The sequence below is a fragment of the Salvelinus sp. IW2-2015 genome, linkage group LG3, assembly GCF_002910315.2.
Source record: "Salvelinus sp. IW2-2015 linkage group LG3, ASM291031v2, whole genome shotgun sequence".
NCBI lineage: Eukaryota > Metazoa > Chordata > Actinopteri > Salmoniformes > Salmonidae > Salvelinus > Salvelinus sp. IW2-2015.
Genome location: NC_036840.1, coordinates 1,600,198 through 1,623,640, shown reverse-complemented (window position 1 = coordinate 1,623,640; position 23,443 = coordinate 1,600,198). Strand labels below are relative to the sequence as shown.

Genomic DNA, 23,443 nt, shown 5'->3' with positions numbered 1-23,443 from the left:
GTGTTAATGAATGAATTAGGGCATTTAAAGAAATGGTCTGTTGAAATGATGTAAATTACAGTAACAATAGTCACAATTACAGTAATAAACACATACTGTTTATGTTAACTCTACTATCAGCAGCAATTTGCCATAAACAAATCGCTGGTAACAACGTCACCAAATGACAAGCCCGCTAAGTAACAGTGGATGCATTTCATTTCTCTAATCTTCTCCACCTTCGACATTATGACCCATATTGAACTTAAAGGGGCAATCAGCAGTTGAAGCAATAACAAAGTGTAGCCCCCGCTGTTCCAGAAAAATCTGAAGGATGAGATATACGGATGCAAGTACTGACCTTCCATATCAAAATTATGGCTTTAACTATGTTGAGGCTATATATTGTTTACATTTACGTTGTTTACAAACATTGGAGTAAACTAATCATATAATTTTGGGATCTGATGGGGTACGACGGTTAAACTAAGCTCTTGAGGCATTTATAAGTTACATTTTTCAAGAATCAATGGGTACAAATCATTAATTTATATGTAAAAAAATGTAGCAACTGCAGATTTACCCTTTAAGGTGTGAACTGCAAACACAGATAAAACAATGTATCTTGTGTCTCAGAAACAGCACAGTCTGGAGGTCCAATCCATTGCTTATTTTACCCAGAATATTTTTTCCCACAATTGAATTTTGTCACAAGATATCGTTTTACACACTGGGATAGAATAAAAACATTCTCATGGGTTATAGGATCGCTGTGCCAAGTCAAATAGATAAATAACCTGTATGGTACACTGCCAGTAGACCTTCTTTAACTCTCATAGAGTTCTATTGTTGTTCCTCCTCACTGAAACTAGCGTTCACTAGTTGTATTTCATAGCACAGTTTACTTCACATGAAGTTTAGGAAGAGATGGAGTTACAAGTTGAAAATGATCTCAAGCCAACAACYTGAGCTCATCTCCTGGTAATGTTCGCTGCAATTGACCCAAGGGSTCTGTAGCGTGACACATTGGACAAGAGTGAACAAGAAGGCAAAGCAAGAAACACGTAAACTGTCATTCAGTAGATCAGTAGACCATTGGCCAAGTACTGGTACATTCAAAACTCGGCAACATTCAAATCTCTGCGACAATAACACTGAATGTAGTCTCTTGTTTGAAGCTCAGTCTACACGGCTGTTTCAAAATGGCTGACAGTGTGTGTTGATCATCACGTTAAGTGTTGATTGGGAGAATGGACATGGCTGAAAATGTTGACTTGGTGTATGTGTCTGTCAATGTGTATGATTGCTAACATCTGATCTCATGATTGCTGTCAAGGGATGTTTGAGAGCAACACACTGGCCACTGAGAAATATGTGTGTCCACAAACTGTGGTGATTTGATTGATTGTAAAAGTATAAAATACAATATAAACTACTTTACCAAACCTAGTTTACAAATATCCCTCAGAACAACTTTTTCCAGGCTCTAGCTCGGAAAAAGATTCTACAGCGGTCATATGTACGGTTACATCGACTTTTCTTACTCCCCCTAGGTGTACAAAAATAGATTTTGACAGTAACCAAATAGCTCCAATTAGTGTAGATGGCGTGCTGTATGTGTGTGTGTGTCTGGATGTGTTAAAAATACATTAAAACTTGAAACATATGCTAAAAGTGCTCTTTGTTTTTGAACCCTTGTCTCACCTCTCTCTCTCTCTCTCTAATCTTCAAGTGTGCAGAGCCCATGGCCCTGAAGCCACGCCTGCAGTCACAACCAGCTCCAATAGTGGCAGCTCTCAGATCAGRTCTCGTTCTCTTTGGGTTCTCTTGACCGTTTAATGGTTGAGGTCCCTGCTCATATTTTTTCCTCTGCTCAGGTAATATCACAGAGTAGGGTTGATGGGCTATCTAGACAACTACGGCAGGGCGCGCAGCAACAGCCGCAGCGTCTGACGTCTTTTCTCCCGTTTCTGACCGTCCTCCTTGATTACTTTGTGTCCTTTCGGCGAGTCCCTGTTGTCGAGGATTCTTTAGAACTAAACCATCCAACAACAACAAGAAAGAAAAAGAATAACGAACTTAAGAGTCTGTTTAAGTCGTAGAACGTAGTCCCCTCCAGTAATACTTTGTGGAAAGGGGTGGGGTTGAGAAAAGCGAACCGCCCCTTTACAGTACGCTGAAGTACTCAGTCTGTAGGTGATGTGTGGGGGCACCCCGTGGGCCCGGTGACCTTACCCCCAAGGCACAGTCAGGGGAGGGGGTTTGAGGTGAGAGGGGGTGGAGGTAAGGGGGGTCCTCTTAGTGACCACCACCGGAGCCGGGAGGGTTGTGGATCCAGTCCATCACGATGAGCGACAGGCTGCTYAACATGAAGATGATGCCCACCACCAGGAAAATGGCCGCCTAAAAGACATCAGGAAAAAGAATAATGACACTGTGAGAGGAGGTTGTGTGAAGTGTTCATATCTGTACATTCTGTGCAATCATTTTTTGTCAAGCATCTCAGTGGGCCTCTGGGAAACCCTGTTTTGGGGGACTGCTGTAACTCTGTAAATCAGGGTTGTTGTCTAAGTGCTGTGGGGTGGGGGGTCTGTTCTAATAACAGCTATGGTGTGTCTGTATGGGCATGTTGATGGGTGCTAATTTCGTCAGGCTATGGCATGTGTGTGTCATATGTTGCGTGCGTCAGAGTGGCTGTTCTGTGTGCGAGTCACCATATGTGATTTTGAGTTGAGTGTTTGTGTATGTGTTCGTGCACCATCGTTTCCTGCACACTTACCGAGATCTTCTGCACGGAGCGCATCGGCACGGACTTGACCAGYCGTAGATAGAAGGCAGCAGGGAGGATGAAGATGAGCATGGTGGCTGCAGAGGAGCCTGTCAGAGGGGAAACAGGAAGAAGACCACCATCAGTCATCTAGCTTTTTCTGTCTAAACAAATGTCCTCACTTAGACAGCACTAGCCTCAGGGTGTGCAGACGTTTGAGCAAGCCCAGCACTAACACACCTCACTCAATGAAATACCTCCACATCAAGACATCAATCAGTGTTAGTGCTTGGTGGGAACAAAAGCCTGCACACCCRGTYTCTCTCCAGGAATGGGTTTGGGGACCACTGCTGTGGTTGAGGAGGACTCACCGATGAAGCCGAAAATGTCTCTGATGCTGGGGACGAAGATGACCAGCAGGTTGTTGAACAGGAGGATGAAGGCGGCGATGAGCATGTGACGCACCCAGCTGAACTCCCGTTGGCTGAACAGCATGGTATTGATGGAGGAACGGATCTGCAACACAAACCTCTTTATAACGTCTGATCAACCGCGACATACTGACGATCAGTTGACAATTAGGATACCACTTGTGAAGTGTTTTTTTATGTACTGATTAATACAGCACTTTTTTGTCCTTATTTCTCTTATACACACACACATACACACACAAACAATTACACACAGTCAAATTCAAGGGAGAGTAGGTAACAATATCGTCAGTCACGTCTGCAAACTAGTCTAAGCCCACAGGCCAATTCCCACAGTTGGCTGCTGARTGAAGTGTGTCAACTGCAGCAGGCGAGAGCCTAAGTAGGCAGCCAGGCAGAGAGGCAGGGAAGGAGGCCACCAGCTAAGAGGCTGAGAGCTGCACAGCTCAAGGCATTGAGTTAAAGACTTCACTGGGTGAGAGGTCACGGGTATCAGGTGAAAAGGAACTGCTATGGGCCAGCCGGCCACAGGGGGAAAGGTTGAGGAGGCGGGGCTTAACGCGCCATTCAAAAGGCAGAGGATTAACTCCGGAAGAGCCACCTGCAACGGCACCCTGGGATTGCATCAGCCGAGGGCCAGAGAAGGCGGGACTGAAGGCAGCAGGATAGGCCTGTTCTGCCCCCAGGCAACGCTTGTCACTTAAAAATGTCCCTTTTTTCCCTTTACTGAAATCCTCTCATTTGTTCTTTTCACTAATGATACCTTTCCTTTGTAAACATTTAGAGAGCAGAAAGACGAGACGCTTGGCTGGTTCATGTTTCAATCTAAATACTTGTTTGGTGAGGGTTGATGGCGCGCTGCTCTCTTGAGTTGTGGATATAAAGCCAAAATGGCCGACACTGACACCTTGCTGAAAGAATGTATGAAGGAGTGGCAGAGATTTACACCCTTATTATTTTAAGGGAGTGGCAGTAACCCTGCAAGGCAAAATTACCCCCCCTATTGATAATAAACAATCCCCTCTCCCAGCAGTCATGGCATAATTGGGCCGGTGAAAACCTGGAGCCTGGGCGTGACATTCCTACCCACCTGGACGCCAAGGCTCTGAACTATTCAGCGCCCAACAGAYATCCTGCGCAGGGCCTTTGGAGTGCACCATGCAATATTTGCCTGCATCTCCCTCCCTCCACCRGCTATGACAGCTCCCACTGGGGTGAGATATGTGGCAAAGCGCCACCGCTGCTAAGGTACCTGGGTCTACCAGGCCAGCCAAAAGCTAGCAACATGGCCCAAAACCAGGGAGCCAACTGGGCTCCAACCAAGTGAAAGATMCTGCAACCTTTTCAGATACAGCTAGATATATGGCATAGTATTACTACGCCTTGGTTTGCCCCTGCTTTTTTCATAGGGGAGGAAGACATTAAAAAGGGAAGAACAAAAAGGTAAATCCAAYATTAAGAGGAACAAGCACACCATAAGGTCAGGAATAAGATAAAACAGGTTATAACTTGACATTTTTTTTAATCCTCAATTGACTGACCATCAGAAATAAAAACCCATTTTAAACCCTTTTCCACCACATTCAACAAGCCTATTCAACCACTGTCAAAGACAGGTGACAGGGTTCACTTTGTAAAGCCAGTCAAATTATCCTGAAAATAGTGTATCACAGCAATAACAAGGGCAGATATATAATGAACTTATTGACRATAAGCTTATTTTCCATGAAGTCACTGTGAAAAGACAGCATGCATGGCAGGCTACTTTTGGGTCACAGCCAACTGGGCATTGTGCTTGTGCACCACAGGATTTGTCATCTCTGACCTGCCCTCTAGTGGAAAACTCAGCAGCAACCTAACAACCCCATCACAAGAGTACCATCACTATTAGGCCAATGTAACCATCATAACTGACTGCAACACAAACAGAATCCCATCTTATTACAGAGCCATAAGCAGCAGAAAATACCAAGGTTAATAGTTAGAAGGCTATTTCCTGCATTTATATTTCTCAGATAAGTGGCCCCACTGCTTTATTTAGAAAGAAAGAAAAGGTCAACCGCCTTGAGACGAGGCCAAAGAATATCACAATATAACAGATCATATCACACACCAACATTCAAAAACAATGTTGTAGGTCAATTAAAATGACTCATGAAAACAGGAATCATCATACTTAAGAACATTTTAAGTAACTTTTTAAACATCAAAATGAACAGTTGACTTGAGGTAATTTAAWTATTTGTGTTCCTGTTATTGAGGAGCCATGAAACAAAGAGAGCATGGGAACTAGACAAGWCTGCCTACCACATCTAAACACTGTTTCATTAAAACCTGCTTGTTCGCGACCAAGTATCTTTACTGTTTCCTTTAGGTTCTTTACTGTTTGAGCCCACCCTTTCACCTCCACTCCCCACTCCCCTCCTACACAACCCTAGCCCTCATGCCTATAATAAAGGACATAGTGCTTGAGAGACAAAGCAAACGTTAATCTGAGTGCTGAAGGCCTCTCTGCCAAATGAAGGGCAAAGGACTCTCGGGGAGATCTCACATGTCACGTCTCGTGATTCAGAGGGCTGGACACCTGGCAACGTGATGCCAGCATGACTGGTTACTTTRATCTCACCTCTCCTARGTCRCCACAACTATATCCTCAAGCTTGTGCGGTGAACTGAACTCACTGCACTGTAAATGCTGAGGTGCACGTGATGCTTTGTTGAAGCCTGAGCAGCAGTCAAGGGGGGGAAATCAATGGTTTGATGCTGGGTTATCTAGGCCATGACTAACGTGTTTGGAAAAGATGCCATGCATATGCTATGCCCCACAGTTTTTCAGGTGTAACAGACCAGTAGCTAATGGCTACAGAGAACACGGCAGCACATCAACATGATTGTGTCCAAACATGTATTCGACATGCTGTACTTGCTTTATGTTCACATCGCCTCCATTTCTGTGCTTGACTACGGCCTGCTCAAGGAGCCTTTCGGCTATGGGAGAGGCTGTACAGACACACCTGGTGCCCTCTGATTCAGAATAGTTGGGTTAAATGCGTTAGACACATTTCAGTTGAATGCATTCAGTTGTACAACTGACTAGGTATCCCCCTTTCCCTTTCCCTAATGGATGATGTACACTACATGGTCAAAAGTATGTGGACACCCCTTCAAATGAGTAGATTCAGGTAATTCAGCCACATCCATTGCTGATGGGTGTATAAAATCGAGCACACAGCCATGCAATCTCCATAGACAAACATTGGCAGTAGAATGGCCCGTACTGAAGAGCTCAGTGACTTTCAACGTGGCACCTTCAAAGGATGCCACCTTTCCAATAAGTCAGTTCGTCAAATTTCTGCCCTGCTAGAGCTGCCCCGGTCAATTGTAAGGGCTGTTATTGTAAAGTGGAAACGTCTAGGAGCAACAACAGCTCAGCCGAGAAGTGGTAGGCCACACAAACTCACAAAATGTGACCACCGAATGCTGAAGCGCGTAAAATTCGTCTGTCCTCGGTTGCAACACTCAATACCGAGTTCCAAACTGCCTCTAGAAGCAACTTCAGCACAAGAACTGTACGTTGGGAGCTTCATGAAATGGGTTTCCATGGCCGAGCAGCTGCACACAAGCCTAAGACCACCATGCGCAATGCCAAGCGTTAACTGGAGTGGTGTAAAGCTCGCCGCCATTGGACTCTGGAGCAGTGGAAATGCATTCTCTAGAGTGATGAATCAGGCTTCACCATCTGGCAGTCCGATGGACGAATCTGGGAAATCTTAACGCTACAGCATACAATGACATTCTAGACYATTCTGTGCTTCCAACTTTGTTGCAACAGTTTGGGGAAGGCCCTTTCCTGTTTCAGCATGACAATGGCCCCATGCACAAAGCGAGGTCCATACAGAAATGGTTTGTTGAGATTGGTGTGGAAGAACTTGACTGGCCTGCAGACAGCCCTGACCTCAACCCCATCAAACACCTTTGGGATGAATTGGAACGCAGACTGCAAGTCAGGCCTAATCGCCCAACATCAGTGCCCAACATCCCTAATGCTCTCGTGGCTGAATTGAAGCAAGTCCCCGCAGCAATGTTCCAACATCTAGTGGAAAGCCTTCCCAGCAGAGCAGAGGCTGTTACAGCAGCAAAGGGGGGACGAACACATTATTAATGCCCATGATTTTGGAATGAGATGTTCGACGAGAAGGTGTCCACATACTTTTGGTCATGAAGTGTATGTGACGCAGCTGAGTCATGTCGAGACAAAGGGGTTTGGTTCAGTTAGTCGTCCTGATAAGCCTCTCCCAGATAGGTAATGCTGGCTACCTGGCAACACCAGCAGCATGGCACTAGTTAAAACCTGTTAAAGAACGTGATGATTATGTCGATGGGTGAGGGAGAAATAACTTGTCTTATTGTTCACCATCTCCAATTTGTTCCATCCAACTTGATTTTATTCCGAGTAGGATAGAAGCCTAGACAAGAAATAACTTGTAATGTTTGTAGTAACCATCTGGATACAATCTACTGCTCAATGGGGAGAGGTTGCGCTGCAAGCAGGCAACACAACAACACAGGGAACAGTGTCCTTCGCTCCCACTTGCCACAGTAAGGAAAGGGTAGCTAGATAGCGTAGCCAATAACAGACCATGGTGACAGCTGAAGCACATTTATTGTAGTTTTCACCAAAAATGTACAACTCCTGCATTAACGTCTAACGTTACATTAAAAAACATATATATACTCAGATAAAAACAAAATGATTAACTTCGGCAGACAAGTTTCAAATTCTTGCTGAAGTTTCTAGCCATAAGAATAAACTAGGTAGCTGGGAAGGGCTCATCGGGACTGACTGAACCCAGTCCGTTCGTCTCTACTCGACTCTCAGTGCGCAAGAAACGTAATTAATTTGGGCACTAGGCGTGTCCGTATAGCCTCCCTTCTGACACTGCATTTTGGTGTCAGCTGCAGTAGTCAGTGAGTGCATTGTCTCTCCCTTCCTCCCTCTGTCTTTCTCTCTCCCTCCCTCTCTCTAAGGGGGAGGTCACAGTGGGGTTTTTTCCACTGTCTGCTCAGGGCTTATCTCCTGTAAACTTCCACTGGGACTGAGATTCACTTGCACATTCCCATGACCAAAGAAGCGTTCACTCCCACAGTGAGAGAGCTGGTGAGTGTGTGAGTGTGTGTGTGTGTGTGTGAGAGATAGTGTGTTTGTGTGCGTGTAAGAGTGTGGGAGTATCAGTATAGCCCACAGACAAGGGGTGTGTGTGTGTACCACTGCAGCCCACAGACAAAACGGATACTCCCCCCACCTCTCTTTCTCTCTCCAAGCAGGGATTGACTAGAGCCATGGGGCTGACAGTTCTCCCCTACCCTCTGCTGGTGGCTCAGTGTAACACCACCAACACATACTCCATTTACCCTTCCACCCTAAAACTGTCTCTCCCATCACAAGAACCCATCTCCCAACTCCTGCAAGCTACAATGACTGAAGGTAAACAGTGGAATTGTGGTGCCGTTCCCTTGTATAGCACTTTAATCGCTTGGAGAAAAAAACATTCCATAAATCGAATCTATTATTACCATCTTAATGTTCCTTGGGTCAACTAAGTCCTTTGAGAGGATCCATTCTAATGGGCACTGCTAAGTGCGAATGCATGGTTCATTGTAGGCTACAAAAGAGGTTCATGACACTTCTGAGACCCTCAGCCCTTTATGGGCTCCTGTGCCAGGCTAGGGCCAAGACAAATATAGCCCACAGCCATATAGGGGGGTCAGGTACGGCCATGCAAGGCCAACGCTCTCATTCAGTGACTCACACACCACAGGCAGACAGGCCGCATGAACAGGATATTACATAATAACCAGTGGAACAGAAACACAGTATCAGACCTGAACTGATGCTACAAACCAAGGCTAAACTGTACAAACCAAGGCTAAACTGTACAAACCAAGGCTAAACTGTACAAACCAAGGCTAAACTGCAGCTTACACTTTAACAAAATAAGGACGGTAGCAAGTGACTTCACTGCATTTATTCGCTAGGACAGCATGTGGTGACAATGTGCTACTTAGAGCAGAGTGGGAAATGAGAGACAGGGGAGTTGTGAACATTACACTGTGTTCCTTGGCAGCCAAGCTAAAGAGCTTGTGATGAACAAGACGTCTATTGTACCACTGCTTTTTCACATTGACATTTTAGTCATTTATCAGACGCTGTTATCCAGAGACTTACAGTAGTACATTTACAGTAATACAGTACTTACAGTAATACATTTCCGTGCTTTCACATGCTGAGCCTATTGATGTGTGCCCCAGAAGGAAGGGACTGAATATGTCTGGCATCATGTGGGGAGCAGTGTAGGGGTGTAATTGTTCCAAAGCTGTGTATGTGTGTGCGTGTTAATTTGTGTTTATGCTTGTATTTGTGTGTCTAAAGTATGATTGAGAGTATGATTGGAGGAGGGACAGAGTGCTCTTGRAAGGAAGCTTACGACAGACAAACAGAGCTTTGAAAACCTGGGCTGGTTCTCATTTGGGACCTGGGGAAATGGATTGACGGGATTGCTGAAAGTCCAATAATGAGTCAGCTAACGTCACAGCAGAACAGTATGTGCTTTACCAAGTCCAGCAAGAAAACCAGCKGTGTCAACACACCCACTCACTCAGCCAATAGAGAAAGAGACCCTGTTTTTGGTATTAAAATAATTAATGTATTTTTATCTCATTTGGATAAAATGACCTAGGTGTTGAGCGGCGTGTGAATGTGTCTGCATAAATTGTATGCGTGAGAATGTGTGCATATGTTTTGTGTATGTGGGTGTCTGTGTGCATGCATGCGTGTGCGAGTCTCTGCTTGTGTGTGTGAGTGTGGATGTGCGTGTGTGTGTGTGTCTGCGTGCGTTTGAGCAGATGCCTCGTTGTACTTACAGGGAACAGGACAATGGGGACAGTCAGGGTGACAGCAGTCAGGACAGCCAGACGGACCAMCAGGAGCATGGTGTCAAACTTATACACCTTGGTGAAGGTGTGGAGCAACTCTGCCTCCACGTTTTCTGTGTTTGGGAGAAAGAAGGAATACAAGATGTCAGAGACATACCAATACAAAAGCCTGAACTGGGTGTGAGAGAGAGATATGGTAAACAAACACACAATGGTTATAGTAGCTTACTAGTGTATTTTAATACATACTACTGGCTCTTTTTCAAACATTTCACTCATAAAATTAACATATAACGGCAATAAAAGCAGAAACAAAATAATACAATTGCTGCAAATGTAACTTATTGTGCGTGTGTGTATATTTTACCATAGAAAGTGAGGTAGCCAAACAGCGCTGAGAGCATGTACATGACCAGCATGGCCAGGATGGACAGGTTGGACACGTTCTGCATCTTTCTCCGGGAGCGACTGGGGAAAACGCAAGTTGAGATGTGAGATGTATGGAGAAAATGTACCGCAGCAATTTATATGAGCGTCTATGCAAACGTGTCTTTTGTAATTCACTTGGATGCACTTACTCTTTGAGTTCACTGTAGATGGGTAGAATTTCAGGGTGGCACACAAAGGAGAAGGCCAGGATGGGAACAGTGTAAGCAGTCTGAAATGACAGGAGAAGAGATTGTGGATGAAACACAGGCCCAGATACACACTCACAGCAGCTATGTTTGGTTTGATTTCATGTACGTTAAGAATTGCGTTCTTCTAAACGTTGATTAATCCCGTTTTTGGGAATGTTTTTCAGAGGATATTGTTTCCAAAACACAGAATTATGACATGAAGCATCCCGACTCACCACATATACACACACACGTATGCACACACCCCACCCACATACAGTAGCTCCACACCTCACTTACTCACCTGAGAGTTGAACACAAAGTACTTGGGCGTGCACATCTCCTCCACGTCGTCGGGGTGTGGTTCGAAGCGGACCCCTGAGGTGTGGTGGCCGTCCAGGTAGGAGGCGGGGGACATGTCAGCTCTGGAGAASTCCATGAGGACGGTGCCGTTGTGCAGGGCGTGGGGCCCCAGGGCTGTTCCATTCATACTGTGGTTGGTATGATGGTACATGAAGGGCATCGGGCAGGGGAGGTTGTACTTCTTATAGATCAGCTGAGAGGTAAAGAGGGGACAGAAGGGTGAGATGGGGACAGAGGAGTGAGATGGGGATGATTAGCAAACATAGAACTGCATTATATTACATTGGCAGCATTCCATTATATTGCAGAGCAATGAGTTCCTTCCATCCTGTAATCTTTCATTCTGTCTTCAAAGAAACAGATGCTGAACGCTAAACTATGTACTTTCAGGGTTACTAACTACATAGGATGTCTCTCTGATAGCTACTATGGTATAAACCCTGTGTAAAGCTGAGTGTGGCCGCAAGCTCTATTTCATTAATGATGATACAGACTGTATCAGGGTTTAATATGATACAGCACTAGAGAGCAAGTGGGCCAAAGTAGAGTTTAAGATATCAAAAGAAGGCTATTGATAAACTCATCTCTAATCTCATGTACGGTAACTAAKCAGCTGAACTCCACACCAGGCATATTCTAAATGTTACTAGGAACTACCATGGCATGCAAATCACCCACATTGCCTGTGAGAGCAAAGCCAGCACTGGCATAATACCCTACAAAAGGTCAGGATGACATTTAAGGAGGAGAAAGTAGTCATGATCAAGACGCCGTGTGGCAAGAATACAAAAGCAATGTAGGCGAAATGTACTATATAAGAATGTCAGAGTTTATAAAAAGCAGGAGTTGTTGCCATATTGACAGAAGGTGAAATGTAGCTGTCTTAACTCACATCTGATGGTACTTTATATAATATCAACACCATCATCCGTCATTGTTCAGTCATTCAGCGGGCTAAAAATGCTAAATTAAAGGAGCAAAAGGAGGCAGGTTAAACTTACCACTCCCAGGAAAAACACCATGCAGGATAGAGAGAATCCACTGGTGTAACCAAGGTAGCCTAGAGACAAGATAGAGAATTAGAGAGAAACTCATGTACCATCACGCAAACACTCACACACATTATTTAAACAAAGTATACAAAGACTAAATCTGAAACAACTGCAACACACACATACCCACACACACACACACACACACACACACACACACCCACACCACTTACCCAGGTTTTTGAGTATGCAGAGAGGCAGGATGATACCGATGGACACAAACACAACCAGGTAGTTTCCGTTCATGTACCATTCACTGTAAACAACGCAGAGAGAACAGGTCTCACACGCAGAGCATCAATCCATCGGTCTATCTATCAATACACCAACCAAACTGTGTAGTGTGTTGAGCCACCTGTGTCAAATTAACTACAAATAAACGGATTTTATGAAATAGTTAACCAATGACACTTACCCAGAGCTCTGCTCCAGTCCCATGAAGGCACGGATCACTTCTGGCAGCTCATACTTTACAATGAAGAGGTAGCTGGACATGGCTGGGTGCAAATAAACACAAATGTACATTTCAATATAGAATCATAACACTACAATGAATGCAACATTAGCTGTTCACTTACCACCAATATTTTGAAGGGTTATCGATCCAAACGCAGCCATTTTCCCCGGCCAGCCAAAAGCTCGCTCTCCCAACTTTTCATAGATGAGAGAGCCTGTTAGAACAACGACAATGTGGTGATGAGTGATATTCAAAGATACAAAGGGAAAAAAGCAGAAAGGCGAAGACAGACAGACAGATGCTAATGAAAGACAGACATTTCCATTAATTKAAAAATGACACCTACCTCCTTCTTTTGCAGTCATTAGCAGCAAGTGAACAGAGTACAACGACAAGATGGCCACACCCAAGAGAAGGACTCTGTTGGGATAGAAACCAGTCAGACATTAGCAATGGGCTATACCATACGGAAATGTTACGCAAATCACAACAAACAACACATGTAGGGGAATCAACTGGGTTACAAAACACCCTACATAATAACTTTCACCAGTTTCCCCCCCTAGTCACTCTCACTCTGTTTTCCCCATTACCTATTTAGGGAGGTAAACTTAGCTTTAGAACTGCAGTCGTATTTAACTTGAGGGGGGGGGGACCTGATGCTTTCTCTGGCATGCATTTATTGCCTATTTGAGAAGACCATGTTCCAATGCCTAAAGCACATGTCAAAGACACTATCATGCCATGTCGATATATGTGCCAGCTCAGACAAAATAGTGGTCGACCAATGCATGTCAGTGCTTAGAGACCAGACTAAACTCTGAGCTATTAMATAAGTCAATAAAGTAACTTGTGAGGTATTCCGGGAGGGGATGTATGGGTTTCCCGCATCGGCTGAACATGTTCAGCCTTAAATCCTTACACTTAAAGAGTTCACAAGGGGCCTTCATCACCAAGGAGCCTTTAACCCAATCATCCAGCCTCCAATGGGCTCCAACGTATTAAACTAACTGAATTAAAGATGTTGTTTTTGAATTGAGAGTTGCCCCTCTACCCCTCACTGTACTCTTGTTGACCAGAGATAGGCAAGCAGGTGAATGAATGACTGTATCAAATGGGTGTTATGTGATACCACCTTCCAGAATGTCAGGGAAGCCCAGAATAGATGGTGCGGAAGTAAGATGTCGCAACTGATGAGGGGGACTGACGTTAAAGGACTCCCTGTAAACTCCTTAGGACCGGAANGAAAATTACAGGCCTCTCTCATCTTTTTAAGTGGGAGAACTTGCACAATTGGTGGCTGACTAAATACTTTTTTGCCCCACTGTATGTTCTGTCTGCATTGAAACATGACTGGACAGAAAAAGAATGTCAGAGTTGATAAAAAGCTGTAGTTGTTGGCATATTGACAGAAGGTGAAATGTAGCCGTCTTATCTCACATCTGATGGTACTTTATATAATATCAACACCATCATCCGTCATTGTTCAGTCATTGAGAGGGCTAAAAATGCTAAACTAGCGGAGGCAGGTTAAACTTACCACTCCCAGGAAAAACACCATGCAGGATAGAGAGAATCCACTGGTGTAGCCAAGGTAGCCTAGAGACAAGAGAGAGAATTAGAGAGAAACTCTATGTACTAATGTACTATCAAGCAAACACTCACACACATTATGTAAACAAAGCATACAAAGACTAACTCTGAAACACACTCGCAACCGCACACCCTCACCCATACACACACAACTTACCCAGGTTTTTGAGTATGCAGAGAGGCAGGATGATACCGATGGACACAAACACAACCAGGTAGTTTCCATTCATGTACCATTCACTGTAAACAACGCAGAGAGAACAGGTCTCACACAGAGCATCAATCCATCCATCTATCTATCAATACACCAACCAAACTGTGTAGTGTGTTGTGCCAAATGAACTACAAATAATGGATTTTATGAAATAGTTAACCAATGACAGACAGACACTTACCCAGAGTTCTGCTCCAGTCTCATGAAGGCACGGATCACTTCTGGCAGTTCATACTTTACAATAAAGAGGTAGCTGGACATGGCTGGTTGCAAACAAACACAGATATTCCCACACTGAAACACATGTACATTTCAAAATAGAATCATAACACTACGATGAATGCAACATTAGCTGTTCACTTACCACCAATATTTTGAAGGGTTATCGATCCAAAAGCAGCCATTTTCCCTGGCCAGCCAAAAGCTCGCTCTCCCAACTTTTCATAGATGAGAGAGCCTGTTAGAACAACGACAATGTGCTGATGAGTGATATTGTAACGGTGTTCCTCCTCCGAAGAGGAGGAGCAGGGATTGAACCAAAATGCAGCTTTGCGATTTGACATGATATTTATTTAGACACGACAAAACAACGAAGACAAAAAACAAACTATACTTGAATTAACTAACAAAATAACAAAACGAATGTAGACAGACCTGGACGTAAGAACTTACATGTAACACGAAGAACGCACGAACAGGGAAATGACTACATAAAAACCAAACAAACCGAAACAGTCCCGTATGGTGCAACATAGACAGACACTAACACAGGAGACAACCACCCACCAACAAACAGTGTGAAAACACCTACCTTAATATGGCTCTCAATCAGAGGAAATGAAAACCACCTGCCTCTAATTGAGAGCCATATCAGGTCACCCTTTAAACCAACATAGAAACAGAAAACATAGACTGCCCACCCAAACTCACGTCCTGACCAACTAACACATACAAAACTAACAGAAAACAGGTCAGGAACGTGACAGATATTCAAAGATACAGAGAAAAAAAGCAGAAAGGTGAGGACAGATAGAGGCTGACGAAAGACAGACATGCCCATGAGTTAAAACATACACCTACCTCCTTCTTTTGCAGTCATTAGCAGCAAGTGAACGGAGTACAACGACAAGATGGCCACACCCAAGAGAAGGACTCTACGTTGGGATAGAAACCAGTCAGACATTAGCATTGGGCTATACCATATGGAAATCTTACACAAATCACAAAGAACAACACTTGGAGGGGAATCAACTGGGTTACAAAACACCCTACATAATAACTTTCACTAGTTTCCCCCCCTGGTCACTCTCACTCTGTTTCCCCCATTACCTATTTNAGGGGAATCAACTGGGTTACAAAACACCCTACATAATAACTTTCACTAGTTTCCCCCCCTGGTCACTCTCACTCTGTTTCCCCCATTACCTATTTAGGGAGGTAAACTTAGCTTTAGAACTGCAGTCGTATTTAACTTGAGGGGGGGGGGACCTGATGCTTTCTCTGGCATGCATTTATTGCCTATTTGAGAAGACCATGTTCCAATGCCTAAAGCACATGTCAAAGACACTATCATGCCATGTCGATATATGTGCCAGCTCAGACAAAATAGTGGTCGACCAATGCATGTCAGTGCTTAGAGACCAGACTAAACTCTGAGCTATTAMATAAGTCAATAAAGTAACTTGTGAGGTATTCCGGGAGGGGATGTATGGGTTTCCCGCATCGGCTGAACATGTTCAGCCTTAAATCCTTACACTTAAAGAGTTCACAAGGGGCCTTCATCACCAAGGAGCCTTTAACCCAATCATCCAGCCTCCAATGGGCTCCAACGTATTAAACTAACTGAATTAAAGATGTTGTTTTTGAATTGAGAGTTGCCCCTCTACCCCTCACTGTACTCTTGTTGACCAGAGATAGGCAAGCAGGTGAATGAATGACTGTATCAAATGGGTGTTATGTGATACCACCTTKCAGAATGTCAGGGAAGCCCAGAATAGATGGTGCGGAAGTAAGATGTCGCAACTGATGAGGGGGACTGACGTTAAAGGACTCCCTGTAAACTCCTTAGGACCGGAACAAACCGGCTGCACCAATATAATCATCAAGTGGGTTTCTAATCTACTTCCTTGTCTCCTGTCCTTCAATCACTTTCAGGGATATGTTTTTGCTTAGTGAAAGTACTGTCACCAAATTCTTTCTTGGTAAAGCCCAGCCATATACAATGGAAACAGGACTGAAGTAAAGCATCATCATCCTGTTTTGGACATTTGAGAAACCTGGTTATAGGGATTGTTTGAACAGACTCTTACGGACCTTAAACACAATCCGGGGAAGCTGAAATGGATTGGGTGACATGGTTGTTCACGCCACCTTTGCATGCATGCTGGGGATGGCATGTCACAAAAAGGTCCTGACTTCGAACCAGAGTTAGTGTCTGTGTCTGCCTATTCTCGAATACATACCCCACCACTCACTCTGTTGTCAAACCCCACTTGCTATACCAAGGACTCTGAAGTTATTTCAGTCCTATCAGTAATACTATACGATGCAGACAGAATGCTTTACTTTATTAGCTGGTGCTTTAATCACTTGACTGTTGCAGAAACCAAACATTGACCCCGTTCCACATTGTCTCTATGGCAGAAGTTGACACACACTTACACAAAAAGCACAATACCAGTGTTGGCCATGGCATAGGAGAGACCCAGGATGCCGCTGCCCATGATCGCATTACTCAGGTTGAAGACCGACATACCAAAGGAGGTATGTCCTGGGTGCTGAGAGAGAAAACGTTAGAGAGAGAGGGTAAGAGAGAGATTACCATGACTTCAACTGATCGTAAACAAGAACATTTCACACACACACACGTGCATGCACTACCCGTCACACACATGTAAACTATCAGTTCCTACGAAAGGGTTCCTCGGAATGAAAGTTTGAATAAAAGCAGACAGCTTTTGAGGAAATGGCCAAGGTTGTTGCTAAGAGATACAGTGTCCATAAGCAAGAGCAAACATGCATGTGTTGTCATCGATAGTTCATCGTCAGTCTTCTTACGTATTCTTCTTGATACTCCTCGTACTTCTTCTTCTTCATAATCCCATTAGTGAGAAATTTGTGGCTCTCTGCGTCTCCATCCTCATCCAGGAAGTGACTGCAGATGTACAATCATTGAATCAATCTCTAGTTTAAAATACTTCTTTATGACTAGTTTATGACAGCTATGTTTGGACTTTTTGAGTGGTTACAGGGTCAGTTAGGCTAGTTCCAGCTTCTATTTCTTTTATTTTTTGGGGTGATGGAAGAAATGAGATTACAGTGTAGCTGATCTGTTGGCGGTTTACAGTGAAGCTATGAGCTGAGAGATTCTCCTAACCAGTGTATTGAAAAGCATTGTGTACATTAGACAATGATAGGTAGGAGACAATAAATGTATGATAAAGAACATCATTTCTATACAGTTTGGCAAAGAACACATTCTTGTTGCAACAACTAAGGAAATGCGCTTTCTTTCCTGTTTTTTTCTGTAGAAAGTCTCAGATAAAATAATTGATACAGTATTGAACCACACCTGTTGATGGTGGCCTTCTCTGAGTCGATGGGCTCTGTGAAGCGGTCGTCCAAACTGGCTGTGCTGTCATCGTCTGCCTCCGTGCAGACTTTCTTCAGCTCCATGCGGTCCATGGTTACAGCTATAGTGGTACGGGGCTGGGGAAGGGGTCACGGTCCAAAGCAGAGCAGTTGTACTCGGTAGGTTGGCGTGCTTCAGCTCAGCCTTACACTATAGGGCAAATACCTGTAGAAAACGGCAAAGGGAGAGATAGTAAACGTTCTAAGAATATTCAGAGAGCTGCTGATGTGGCGGGAAGCCCTTATAACCAGCAAACATACAACCAATCATTCAATGTTGTCTAAATGTTGACTAAAAGTTGTGGGCCTCAACTAGCCATAATTTCTTTGTAATTACACTTTGACTAGCCCTCTATAAAGTGACAATATCCCTAATAAGATACAACGTAGTACATGTCCAGTCAAAAAGGCCATGGCCACAAGTTTTCTCTGATTTGACTGTGTAATCTGTCAACAATGAGCTAGTTACTGTTAATGTTATGAAGATACATTCAATGAGTCTTATCTGACTGGCCAGAACTCTAGGGCCTTGACAAAGGACACTTCAAGGGGAAGAAAAGGTGTCATTCTACACACACCCTTCTGTGTCACATTCCCCTGAACCCGCAGCACCATTTTATCTCTCCTTTCGATACATGTTGGTAGCTCACGCACTTCAGTGTGCTTTAACCATGGCGTCGTTCATAAACAATATCACTGTTCCTGTCACGCATTGGAATCTTGACYTTCCGTGCAGACTGGTTTTGGATACTTTTTGTACTCTGCTATACACTGAGAGTTAACAAAATGGCCTCTAACTGTATCAAGTTCAAAAAGATTTTGTAGTCGATGTAGATAAGTAATTGTAGTCTTTTTTTGCTTAACAGACCGTAAAATCCCATATCAATTGTGACCTCAATTTTACATATCATCTATTTTAATAGAATAGCACAGATTATTTTCCCTAAAAGCACCACTAAGTAACCCTTTCAGACACACGTCCATGTTCTATTGCTGCGGTGCAGTTTCCTTTATGATGCTATAACCACATTCATTTCAGGTGGGTGAAAGCAAGTCTCAACATTATGTCAAAAACACGCCTGAATCCTAAATTCGGGTCAAAGAGGTCGGCTTATGAGGCCATGAGGCAGGCAAGTTTCCAACCAAATGTTCCTAACCTCTGGGAGAGCAAGCTACAAAGGCCTGTCTGTATTGCTGTCCACGGTAAACCCAATTCAATTGAACGCACCGAGTGCACTGAAGTAGTGGGCCAGCAGGAGGCATGTGTTCATATTTCCATTCTATTGAACATTTGATTGCTGCTATTACGTAACAACAAGATGAGGCACTGGGCAGCGCACACAGAGTTCTGCTAAATGATTTTAACAGCCAATTACCCACAGTGCTGTTCTTCCCATACAAAGGCTTCTTTGACAGGAATGGGTAAAAACAGACAAGCAGCCAGGGCCCTTGTCCATCCAGGTTCCCAAAAGTCGCACCCTGCTCCCTCCCCTGTCCTACCGACCAACACCCCAGGAAAAAAACAACGGTGAAACACATCTAAACCTTAGTAACAAACATGGATGTCCAACGTTGTGACAAAGCCATAAACAAACAGCTATGGAATATAACCTCATCCACCAATCCAAGTCCATGAATTAACATTTCAGTGCTGCCCATCAAAAAACAAGCATTGTAAAAACTCTTTGAAAGGAAGTTTTAGTGCTAGAAAATACATTTCAGTCACATGCTATTTCAACTCTTTCTATTTACACTCTTGCTATTTACACTCTTGCTATTTACACTCTTGCTATTTACACTCTGGCTATTTACACTCTGGCTATTTACACCCTTGCCCCAGGCATTAATGAAACTGGGCCAAGTATAAAATCCATCATCCTCACATGATCGTCAAAGCACGCCACGTTAACAGTCAATAAAACATTACGTAAGTGAGTCTATGCACAGTAGCTCCTCCATGTTGTACCCAGTCAGGACAGAGATCAATGGCCTTCAGGACTGAAACAGGTGAAGGGGTTCCATGTTTCCCTTTAAGTCCATGCTGTGGAGAAGTCATAGACAGACTGAACCTGTATCTTACCACACACCTCTTTTGTTGTGACTGCTGTCACCTCCCCTGTATGGAAATGTATAGCCAAGCCAATCGTTAGCTGTTTGTGAAGCATTTTTCTACATACTTCGTTTTGCCTAGCTTGTCTACTCTACACAGTTCTGGTTTGATCACATTCTAGTTCCTGCTGTGCCTGTACCAGCTGCGTTCCTGGAACTGCTGTGTGTCCTAGTACATTCCTCTGTTACGTCTCCTCTAGATAGACAGATTGACTGGTAGGCCTATATCTTCGTATTGGTAGATATTTGTATCTTTGTGATCGAAAGTGTGCATTGCATACAAATACAATCAATCATGGTCCCAACTGTACTCCTTCCCAGTGTGCTACACTCGAGCAAATAAGAAGGAACCTGCTCAACAAGACTTCACCCCTCCACCCATGCAGCTAAGCACGCCACTGCTCCCTGTGCATATACCTTGTYTTATGCTATGACTAAGCTACCTATAGCCATAGACCCAGCCCCAGCAAAATCCTCGAACCTTTGCCTTTCATGCACATCTGAAATGTATGCTTTACCCACTGTAGTTAAAACCACTGCTACTTTTGCATATGATTGTTTGAAACATGTTTTATATTCAATAACAACAATAGAGGGAATGTGATTTAAAGTTGTCACAGTCTGTTTGTCAATGTGTCTGTGTGTGCATTTGCTGTTTGATAAAACCAATGTGATAAATGCACGCAAGTAGAGACATAGGATTTTAATTTGAGCCAGATTTTGTTACAACAGGAAAATAATCCTGCAGCAACAGGGAATGTGAATTATTACGTAGATTATAATTAATGGACATTTTGTGTAAGGGTTGATACATTTTTCGTTAGGGCAAGTTAAGTCGGACATTTTAAAGTGAAAAGCACAAACTTTAGAAGCCTTTTTAAACCCCAAATACACTATAAGTTTGCATGTCCTGCTGTTAAGGAAAATTCCTGCAACAACAGGATGATCAAATTAAGATACGGCATCTGTATGCCAAATCGTTTATTGCATTATCAAACACAATATTTGGTACCAAGCCTTGTATATTGTGCAAATAAAGAACCTGCTTGAAAATGCCTAAATCTAATATAGTGTGCTTGCATACAACAAGGCTACAACACTTTTAATAGAAAAGTCAGTTCTGTGACACGACAAACACTGATCAAAACTTCAGATTCTTCTAATCCAATTTGCCAACAGCGTGACATCAATCAWCTGAATGGGAAAAACATGAACTTCATTTGTTTTATCTGTCCAGAAGTAGCAGAAAAGGAGTCTGCGAATACATAACACTCAACTCCAAGTTTGACACAAACAAAAGTAAGTACCAGAGGTCCATTCTTACTGGAGGTACACAACACATCATTAGCTCAAAGATTAGCTCTGTCTAACTCAAACTCCACTCAAGTTACGCAAGTCCCACTTCAGCAGTGGCTTGGTTTTCTACCAACAAAACTTAATAAACCACAAACAAATGCTCAAAGGAAACCAACTGAATACTTCAACCAGTGAAATACCGCCCACATCTCAAAGCACAAAACAAACTAATTCAGCTAGTGCATCTACAGTTTCTCAAGAAAACTGTGGAAAATTCTCCACTTTCTCTACAAGATTTTATTTTTCTCAGCAGTTCAACTTTAGTGCTATTTGAATACAAAACTTAGACCAGGTAATAAAGATCCCGACATGAGAAGCAGATAAATTGTGGAAAAGGAGACATACTCACTCATTCAGAGATGACAGAGGAGGGTTCCAAGTGTTTTTGTTTTTTTTGTATGGGGGGAGAATGGGACAGTGCCAGTGAAGCAGCTGGGAGAGGCAAGAGCTGCTGCTTTTTTGTAACCCAGGTGAGAGGAAGGCTTTTAAAGAGCAGGGGAAGGACCCACCCTGGCCAATCACATTAGGAGCCTGAGCCAACCCCCCCCCCCCACGTCAATGAAAAAGGAGCGAGAGAGAAAGGCAGAGAGAGAAGGCCAGAGGGACAGCACACAGACATCCTGAAAGCTCGGCCAAGATTGCACAGTGAGCGTTGTTGCAGCAACTGCTGTTTGTTCTGTGATGGCCCGCCAAGCACACACCCCAGGTGGTCATCCCTGGGTGCAAACGGTACCGTCCTCATGCTGCGGTCACTGTTCTACCCTGTCCTGTCCTGCCCTCAACCACACACCCCTCCCTTCCCACTAACCCTACCCCCTACTACCATGGGTTGACTCAGCGTACCGTTAAGCATTCAGAGCCTGCCAGAGACAACTGGCATCCACTGGGGAGGTTGTGACACTGCCCGCCAATCAGGGGCCACAGCTGAGTGTGCCGCTGAGCGCAAGGTCACACTCCGCTGAAGGATGGGGTCTTAACAGTCCAACTTTGTAACCCCCCTCACACACACACACACACACACACACACACACACACACACATTATACACAGAGAAACTTCAAAATCAGACACATGAAATGCTTCTTTTGAGGCCACAACAAACCTCCACATTTTCTGAAATAAAATAAATATTATTGCGAGTATTGTCTGGTCCACACCCGTTACAGCAGAGAGTATTGTCTGGTCCACACCTGTTACAGCAGAGTGTATTATCTGGTCCACACCCGTTACAGCAGAGAGTATTGTCTGGTCCACACCCGTTACAGCAGAGAGTATTGTCTGGTCCACACCCGTTACAGCGGAGAGTATTGTTTGGTCTACACTGTTACAGCAGAGAGTATTGTCTGGTCTACACCTGTTACAGCAGAGAGTATTGTCTGGTCCACACCTGTTACAGCAGAGAGTATTGTCTGGTCTACACCTGTTACAGCAGAGAGTATTGTCTGGTCCACACCTGTTACAGCAGAGAGTATTGTCTGGTCCACACAACACATCTGCAGAGGCAGAGCAGTACAGTCACATAACTCACACATACAGATCTAAAATCTCCACAGAGTAACCTAAATAGCATGTCGTATATTCACATGTAGTATTTGTAATTAGTTACAAGTTAAGAGACAAAACAAACCAATTTTGCAAGTAAGTTATCTCAACCATTCAAAGACTGAGTCAGGCGAGATGGTCCAAAGCTGGAAGATATGTCAACTCCATCTATACCTCAACCATCACTCACGGAAAATGATCTGCTACTAAGGACCAATAGACCGAAAACACAAACAAAAATACTCTATGCTACCATTGGCAATGCATCACCACTATGACAAATGACATGGAAAATATCCAGTCTAATGTCTCTGAGCCAATCATGTGCGGTTCTAGACCTGCACAGGTCACACAGGAGAAGCGACTGACTGGAACAAGCCTACTCCAGCCACTACTCAAAC

At 43.8% G+C, this 23,443-nt stretch overlaps 1 protein-coding gene across 3 annotated transcripts; it reads right to left on the bottom strand.

Annotated features, from left to right (window-relative positions):
* Nucleotides 1-1,721: 1,721 nt before the first annotated feature.
* slc38a4 (solute carrier family 38 member 4) lies at nt 1,722-21,966 on the bottom strand. 3 transcript variants are annotated; one of them, XM_024013548.2, is made up of 16 exons: nt 21,850-21,966; nt 17,977-18,201; nt 17,463-17,559; nt 17,067-17,182; nt 12,945-13,018; nt 12,720-12,812; nt 12,557-12,638; nt 12,315-12,397; nt 12,091-12,149; nt 11,031-11,282; nt 10,688-10,767; nt 10,477-10,577; nt 10,098-10,222; nt 3,118-3,262; nt 2,759-2,856; nt 1,722-2,382 (listed from the first exon to the last, which is right to left on the bottom strand). In XM_024013548.2, the coding sequence occupies exons 2-16, from the start codon at nt 18,087-18,089 to the stop codon at nt 2,278-2,280; spliced, it is 1,623 nt and encodes a 540-aa protein (XP_023869316.2). In that variant the 5' UTR covers nt 18,090-18,201; nt 21,850-21,966; the 3' UTR covers nt 1,722-2,277. The 3 variants fall into 3 exon arrangements, with proteins under 3 accessions (XP_023869316.2, XP_023869308.1, XP_023869291.1); XM_024013540.2 differs by lacking the exons at nt 12,091-12,149; nt 12,315-12,397; nt 12,557-12,638; nt 12,720-12,812; nt 12,945-13,018 and adding exons at nt 14,139-14,197; nt 14,349-14,431; nt 14,587-14,668; nt 14,770-14,862; nt 15,486-15,559 and having other exon boundaries at nt 21,850-21,960; XM_024013523.3 differs by lacking the exons at nt 12,720-12,812; nt 12,945-13,018; nt 21,850-21,966 and adding exons at nt 14,770-14,862; nt 15,486-15,559 and having other exon boundaries at nt 17,977-18,124.
* Between the last annotated feature and the right edge of the window lie 1,477 nt (nt 21,967-23,443).